Source organism: Mya arenaria, chromosome 12 (assembly GCF_026914265.1).
Source record: "Mya arenaria isolate MELC-2E11 chromosome 12, ASM2691426v1".
Lineage (NCBI taxonomy): Eukaryota > Metazoa > Mollusca > Bivalvia > Myida > Myidae > Mya > Mya arenaria.
The window spans coordinates 32,165,317-32,173,919 of NC_069133.1; the positions used below are offsets into that span (position 1 = coordinate 32,165,317).

At 35.3% G+C, this 8,603-nt stretch overlaps 1 protein-coding gene across 2 annotated transcripts; it reads left to right on the forward strand.

The window, feature by feature from the left end:
- Nucleotides 1-1,453: 1,453 nt before the first annotated feature.
- Nucleotides 1,454-6,010, forward strand: LOC128212504 (uncharacterized). 2 transcript variants are annotated; one of them, XR_008257467.1, is made up of 4 exons: nucleotides 1,454-1,617; nucleotides 4,532-4,693; nucleotides 5,453-5,580; nucleotides 5,887-6,010. XR_008257467.1 is itself a non-coding variant. In XM_052917987.1 (4 exons), the coding sequence occupies exons 1-4, from the start codon at nucleotides 1,467-1,469 to the stop codon at nucleotides 5,902-5,904; spliced, it is 402 nt and encodes a 133-aa protein (XP_052773947.1). In that variant the 5' UTR covers nucleotides 1,454-1,466; the 3' UTR covers nucleotides 5,905-6,010. The 2 variants fall into 2 exon arrangements, 1 of the variants encoding a protein (XP_052773947.1); XM_052917987.1 differs by having other exon boundaries at nucleotides 4,532-4,636.
- Nucleotides 6,011-8,603: the final 2,593 nt, after the last annotated feature.

Genomic DNA, 8,603 nt, shown 5'->3' on the forward strand with positions numbered 1-8,603 from the left:
TATCATATTTATCATTAAGGATAAGCACATATATGCACAGTCATAAATTACGAAAGACCTTTGAAAAATTTAACAAGTTTCATAAAAGCATTTGCTTTCCATATGGTTTAATGATCTGACACATAATGTTTTTATTTTTAAGCAAACTTATAATTCCGGAAAACGTTCTGAAAACAAAAATGCTTGATTCCAAAGATGGTATTGGTAAGCATTAAGCGTCTATCAAAGTGATATTTATTTATGATGAAATTCTTTTTTGACTTTTTGTCGTTTGTATTCGTCATGAAATATTATATTTTTAACGAAGAATCGTTGTTTAAATTGTTGCCATAAAACAGACAATTAGTCAATTGTTCATTAGATAGTAACCAGTTGTTAGTAAGGACGTACATGTAAAACTTCAACTCCGGGAAATGAATTGTTCAAGTTTTTCAGAAACAAGTTTAGGATTTTGGAGAAAGTTCTACATACCCGTGTTAAGTGGTCTTTATTGTGGGGTGTATGGTCTTTATATGAGAAAAAAATCTCCCAGTATTACGAAAGTTATCTTTAAAAAACATACTGAATCGATACCTTCCGTTTACATGTTTTGCCGTGCACTTTGCCAATAAGTCACGTGGCTTCTCCACCGTGTACGATATCGAAACATAAACACGACGCAATTCATCTGGCAAATGTTACAAGACACAAAGATATATAACGATGCAACGTAATATAACAATACATCAAAATGAATCGGTAATCTCCGTTCATGCATGACAAGAATCCCAAAGGCGGATCGAAGCTTTATAAGGAAAAAACTTTCTTCAAACAATATTCAGAGCTGTGGGACCTCCCTAGATGTCATTCATCGCAGGTTTCGCGGCATTTTGGGAAAAAAATTACTCCTTTGACGAATATCCCATCAACCGATGGGGGTAAAACTCCCCTTTTGGCTTCAAAATTCTGTTTAAGTCACACTTGGGGATGTGACGGGGTCAAGCCATAATGCAGCCATTATAGGGCGCGGGCAGACCTTTATAAACTCAACAACAACAACAAACAAAGGTATTGTTGAACGGGGGCCCTTCAGGGCCACGTTCATAGTAGGCACATCAGATCGTTACTACAAATGATTACACGGTGATTCGGTCGAAATAATGCGCTCATTGAATGCTTGAATACACATGACATCTTTAAACTTCAACAAAACTGAATTGATGTATAGTAATGTACACTTGAACTCGTACATTTTGCATATCCCTGAAAATTCAGCTGAAAAAAAAATCACAAAATGAAGACAACATATTTATACGCAACTGCTCGAAAACGGCGAAACACTAAGTGTATTGTTACAGGTGTGAGTCGGTTATAAGAAGTAGTTACCATAATTGATTAATCGATTCCAAACAATTCAAAAATTTCCTTAAAGATGAAATGATATGTAAACACTATTTCACTGATCAATAAACAAACAAACGAAGTGAATGCTTTTTGGAAACCGTATATCGATAAAGTATATTATACAGATTACGCCGCCTCTATTTAGCATGATCATTTCACTTTTCGATCGTCGCCATTTTGTAAGCGCCCTGCCTAAGAGTGTGTCATGGACTTCAGCTGGATTAAATGTGTATTGTAAGTATTTTATGATCAGATTGTTACACATGAACGGCTCTACGTGTGCGTGGCATGACTTATTGGAATTGCTTCATTATTTGCACTGTATACATATTGTGCTTTGTGCAAATATCTGTGTTTCACCTGCGTTGTTTATGTGCGTGACCTACATTAATTGAGAGGCCTAAATCATGAACCTGCGTGTTTATTCTATTATTTAATTTGTTTAGATTACGATGTGAATTTGTGTAGTTCATCTAGCTTATTTTGATGACGTATATTATGCTTTTCGTTAATTTATGCATTCGTGCCGTTCGTGACTCACACAGCTTCGTGACCTTAAGTGACCTACTACGTAGTTACATACCATGAATGTACTCAGTAGCGATGCCAAGTCGATTGTAGTTATCTCCCCTTATGCATCTCATGAATATATTTTTTTCACGGAAGGAAACTCAATGCTGGTACCGGTTTTATACACCCTTTAAAAGACGTATATCAACATTTGCGGAGAACCATGTGGCTATTTATAGAATTAGATGATGAAATATTCTGGGATCCAGTCAGAGTTCACTGAAAACGAAAGTGAAAATTTGATTAAACATTTTTTCATGTTTTAAGGCAAGTACAAAGGATTATTTGGTTTGTATTTAAGTATGGGAGGGGTCTCTCATAGTTTTTATCACTTTTGATACAAAAACAACTGGACTATGAACGTTCTTAGACCATTTATAGACTTGCCCAAAATGTAAACAAAAATCCAAAATGGCTGCCGCGAAATGAAACTACCTGGTACAGTTTTCACTTAGTCAGATGTTTGATGATTAATGCATGAAGCAGTTGCTGACAGCTTCAAAATGCAAGTACGCCTTGTGTAAATAGGTGTAAACATTAAGAATGAATACATTTTATGTCTGTTCTTTAAATATTTGTTAAAAAAACATGTTTTTTTCACAAAGTTTGTGTTCGTCCCCAGTTTCGTACCGTTTCGTTCACAAATATGTTTACAGTATGTAATAAAGACGTGTTTATATATAAAAAAGCCCGAGAAAAACTCCAGATTTAGGTTACATCAGTTGTTTTCTAACTCAAATGTGATATTGGGTTCATTTTAAAGTGTTGGCTTCATCGCACCTGTCATGAGCAGCTTTTGGTCGTGGTGGATCACTTAAAAGTTGAACCCATCAATTTAAACTGGTATGCCAGGGATGTGTAATTGAGTATGTTGTGTAGGCTATAAGGGCGTCAATGATTGTATGTTTAGGTGTTGTTGATTTATCTATTTTCCTTTCTTATTATTCATGGGTAAAAGTTTTCCGGATTTATCCGGAAATTCCGGATTTTTGTATTCCCGGAGGGTCGAATTTCCAATTCGTCGGGATCCGTTGAGAAAATTGATGGGGGGGGGGGGGGTAGCGGGGGACCTTGAAATATATTTTCCATCGCTTATTCGATCCTTCGACGTTCGTATAGATCTGCGATAACTTGTTATTATTGTCTTATCCGAACACTGCGGTATTTTGAAACGACGCTGTGACGTATATATCACGGAAATAGGCGGGAAAACACGACTTGCTGCTCGACTAATCGAATCGATCGGAAGATTAACGTCATTGAGGAGAATCACGAAAGTTTCCATATATGGCAGACGCGGTCCTTAGTCACAATTATATTTTTAAAAAAAGGTGCGAGTTGTATTTTGTTTTCAAGTTTGGTCAGCGATGATATCTAAGCAAGCTTAAATCTCAGTTTCAATCTCAAGAAATTCGAATTGAATCTCTCTCGTGAGCTTTCCATGACAGAAAGCATCAGTTTCCGGGTCATTTCTCCAGAAGTGTGCTTAGATTGTAACCTTTGCAATACGTCATGTGCTATTTTAAGCATTTTCCATATAAGGTAATCCTCTACTTCCGATACCGAAAAACTTACAACAGGCCTCTCAAAAATAACCGCAAACTTGCTGAGTATACTTTGGCAATGACAGAGAGGTAGATTTAGGTCTCAATAGCGGTAGTTTGTGTTCAAAAGCGGTAGAATTTCTAATTTCTTAAATTTTCAGACAAAAACAATGACGGAAACAATGTAAACAAAAACTTGATATTAGTTACTTTTTAGATTTTCAGAAAATACGCATTAAATACGTCATGGTTGAGACTTGTCAAGTGCCAGTGTTTTTGATTGAGAAACAGAAGAAATATTACCTCTGACTTGTAAAAACAAGTTTATTATCAGAAGTGCTGCTAAAAAACCCAAATCAGACTGCCAAAACAGGTCGGAGTGTAAGTGCAGACGACTGCAGTACTGTATATGTCAAATTTCCCTCCAAAATGTCGTAAAATTTTAAACACTGGAGATAATTTATAACACCTTAGTAATGTTGTTTTCTTTATGTTTTGACAGTTTTATTATGTCTTTGATATTTACAAAAATGCTGATTAGTAGGATGCCAATTAACAAGAATGATTAATGGTCTTTTGTACCGTACCGGTAACTTAGCAACGATCTCGGCCGAAGTGCGAAGTGATTTGACAAGTTGCTTATTGCACCATGTTCTTTAAAGTGACAGATTAATATGGTATTTTAGCATGGCCAATTTTGAGGTTTTTAAAATAAAATTAGTAAATCATGATTACTGGCTTGCTTATGCAGGATATTCTTTAGTATGTAGTGTCACATGTATATCAGTATACTTATTCATAGTCATATTTGTCTGAAAAACCTTATTCCAATACTCCTCATTATTTAAAATTAAAGCCAGGAAAAGGCATTTCATATCCACTAAAATGGCTATGTTCAAGGAGCTTCCGGGGGCCTCTGGCCCCCTGGACCCCTAGCCAAGGCTTCGCCCAGGACCCGACCGGGGGCCCTGCGGCCCCCAGGCCCCCAGCATTTTTCAGGATTTTCAAAATTCTCAACTTTTTATTTTAAACAGACCCGGGAGGAACTGTAAAGAACCAACCAGACAGCCCGCCCGCCGAGCTACCCACCCGGCCGAGCTGTACTTTGTGTATGCCAACATGCCGACATGCTGTAATTTGTTAGTACTTCAAAATCATATAATGGAAAATTGTATCCAAACTGAAGTATAATTTGAGTAAGTTTGGGTCATATAAGCCCATTTATACTGTTTGTTCCATTCCTAAATGAATTCCTTTCATGTTGTTTCTCGATCATTTCTGGTGCGGCTTTGATAATAATATTATTTTCTAATGACACTGCTGACTCGTATAAGTCTTTGGTCTGTATTGTGCATCTATTCACACATTTTGTTTGCTCTTTTAAGCAAACATTACATTAATTTAAAATTCTATAAGCAAATAAACAAAACTTACTGCACATTTGATGCAGAATGATGTTTTATTTAGTGTGCATATGATTTTGAGCTTATGGACAAGAAAACATCTACTTCAACAATCACAGCAACACAATGAGATCCCTATTTTAAAGAAATAATGCCACCTTTCATTAATTCATTAATTCATTCCATCAATCATTCATATATATTCATTTATTTATGCAGTTTATACATTGAAAAACTTGACATTTCTTAAGGCAAAAAATAAATAAAAAGTGAACCGCTTTCATAAAGATTAGAGCCTTTTCCCTTCATGCATTAAAAAAATCAACCTTAATACATTATAAATGTCTTAAAACCCTAATGTATTGTTTATTTCAATAGCCAGCCTGGTTGCTGTAGCCACAGGGGAATTTACATTTCTTAAGGCAAAAGAAATAAAAACTGAGCCACTTTCATAAAGCTTAGAGCATTTTCCCTTCATGCATTAATTTTAAAACAACAACCTTAATACATTATAAATGTCTTAAAACCCTAATGTATTGTTTATTTCAATAGCGAGCCTGGTTGCTGTAGCCACAGGGGAATTTTCCAGGACAAGAACCAGTGCTGGTAAAAATGTGGTCTCATGTGGTTTTCCATACGGCATTCAGCAAGGATTTCAGAGAAAGGAATACTGTCTCCAAGTATGAAGAAATTCTAAGCATGTCTGGTTTTAATGCTTTCAAAATGCATCTGGGTACTCAATAAGATGAGATTAACCTTTGAATTATTAAAATCTGATAGCAAAATGTCCAAAAGACTATATATTTCATAAAATTTGTCCTGAAAATCTTTCAATTCATGAGCTTTTCTGCATATTTATCACATTTATGACCACATAAAAGGTTGTGTATGCCTCAAATGAGTGTTTACATGCCTTTTTCAAGCTTTAACAGTATTGGCAGATAGTTTTATAAGTGTAAAACATTGCTTTTGTGTCTTGCTTGCAGATCATGATGTGCCAATAAGCTCTAGTTAGCTGTGCCTTTTTCCTCCCACCGGTAGTCCTTCAATCTGAATCCAGGAGATACAGCTCTGAATCCAATATTTCAGGAGAATGAATATGTAAGTCAACTCTGTAGTACTTGTTTGTGTGTAAATGATCAAAAGAGTGAGATTTATAGCAAATCAGGTGTAAATAAGCAACTTATAGACATTGGTGAAGTGCTGTACTCTGATTTTAATGCCAAATCTAGCCTTCAAAACAGATACTTAAAGTAAAAAAAATAAAAATGGGCATATTAATGCTATCTCTGCATTTTCTACATCATGTAGCCACCTCATACATGAAAACACTAGCAGTTGTCATGAATCTTTCAGTTTTGGTGTGTTTTTATGCCCCCACAAAGTGGCGGCATATAGGGTTGCCCTTGTCCGTACGTACGTCTGTCCGTACGTCCGTACGTACGTACGTACGTCCCGAAGATTGTTTCCGATCTAATTCTTGAAAACCGTTTGTCCAATCCTCACCAAACTTTAAACACATGTTTGTGACCATAATATCTTGATCAAGTTCGATAGTCATGGAAATCGCTTTAGTCATTTAGGAGTTACGGCCCTTTTTTGCCAAAAATACTTCAAAAATATATGTTTCCAATCTAATTCTTGAAAAGTATGTGTCCAATCCTCACCAAACTTTACATACATGATTGTGACCATAATATCTTGATCAAGTTCGATAGCCATGAAATCGCTTTTGTCATTTAGGAGTTACGGCCCTTTATTTGCAAAAAAAGACTTGAAAAATACGTCCCGAAGATTGTTTCCGATCTAATTCTTGAAAACTGTTTGTCCAATCCTCACCAAACTTTAAACACATGTTTGTGACCATAATATCTTGATCAAGTTCGATAGTCATGGAAATCGCTTTAGTCATTTAGGAGTTACGGCCCTTTTTTGCCAAAAATACTTCAAAAATCATTATGGCTTATTTTTTTACAATTTCTTTTGTTGCGCCATTTGTCCCTGAAGCAAACAGTTTGGCATATAGTGGTGTTTAGACTGTGTATAAACACATTATCACTAAATATCTTTTGTTAAACTGAACAGTTCTGTTACCTTTATATAAGTGGATAAGAAAAGCAAAATTTTGACAAGTTGAAGCATTTCAGTTTGGCTCTATGTCATTTTTAGCTCTACTGGCCAAAGGCCAGAACAGCTTATGCGATGGTACGTAGTATGTGCGTCTGTAAACAATTCATGTTTACACGATACAGCCTTCAGTTTTGATGGTATCTTGATGAAACCTGTACAGTATTTACATAACCATTAGAGCTCGGTTTCTTTTGAAAACCAGCCAGATCCGACCATGCTTGATTAGATATGGGCCTTGATCGTATAAAAATCCTGTAAACAATTGCTCATTAACACGATACAGCCTTCAGTTTTGATTGTATCTCGATGAAACTTGTACAGTATCTACATATCCATAAGAGCTTGGTTCCTTTCGAACATACATTTGTACATGTTCTTTCAGTGTTGATAATGTTGACATATTTCATGTACATTTACACATGTGTTTATTGCCAACCTCATCAAAACATGCATAGTTTGCTCACATACATATTTCCAAAACAGACATTTACTGAATGTATTACTACTATTTACGTTGATTTTGATATGTAAATAAAACATTGTACTACTTGTTTGTACAAAACACTTTTCATTTGCTATGTTGTTTTTTTCCATGTTCTGTCTGCATACAGATGGTATTATCATATCAATTTTTAGCTCGACTATTCTTAGAATATGGAGAGCTATACTACTCACCCAAGTGTCGGCGTCACACCTTGGTTAAGGATTTGCGTGCAAGCACACATAGGTTAATATCTCAGTTACTTCTTGAGGTATCGCATTGAGACTTGATACAATGGTACTCAACCATCCAATCTACTTAATTAACCAAGTTAGATAACTCTACTTTGAATTTAATGCAAATTATAGGCTTTTATTATTTGAATAAGAAATTCTGGTTAAGGTTTTGCATGCAAGCACACATAGGTAAATATCTCATTAAGTACTTGAGGTATTGCATTGAGACTTGAAACCATGTTACTCAACCATCCAACCTACTTAATTTGATAAACCAAGTAAGATAACTCTACGTTGCATTTAATGCAAATTATAGGCTTTTATTATTTGACTTAGAAATTCTGGTTAAGGTTTTGCGTGCAAGCACACATAGGTAAATATCTCATTAAGTACTTGAGGTATTGCATTGAGACTTGATACAATGGTACTCAACAATCCATTCTACTGAAATAACAAAGTTAGATAACTGTAGTTTGCATTTAATCCAAATAATAGGACTTTATTATTCGACTTAGAAATTCAGGTTAAGGTTTTGTGTGCAAGCAGACATAGGTTAATATCTCAGCAGCTACTTGAGGTATTGCATTGAGACATGTTACATGGTACTCAACCATCCAACCTAATTAATTAACCAAGTAAGATAACTTGACTTTGCATTTAATGCAAATGATAGGCCTTTATTATTCGACTTAGATATTTTGATTAAGGTTTTGTGTGCAAGCACACATTATATAAATATCAAAGCAACTACTTGATGTATTGCTTTGAGACTCATACAATTGTACTCAACCATCAAACTTCCCCATGTAAGATAGCTTTAGTTTCATTAAATGCAAATAGTTGCCCTTTATTATTC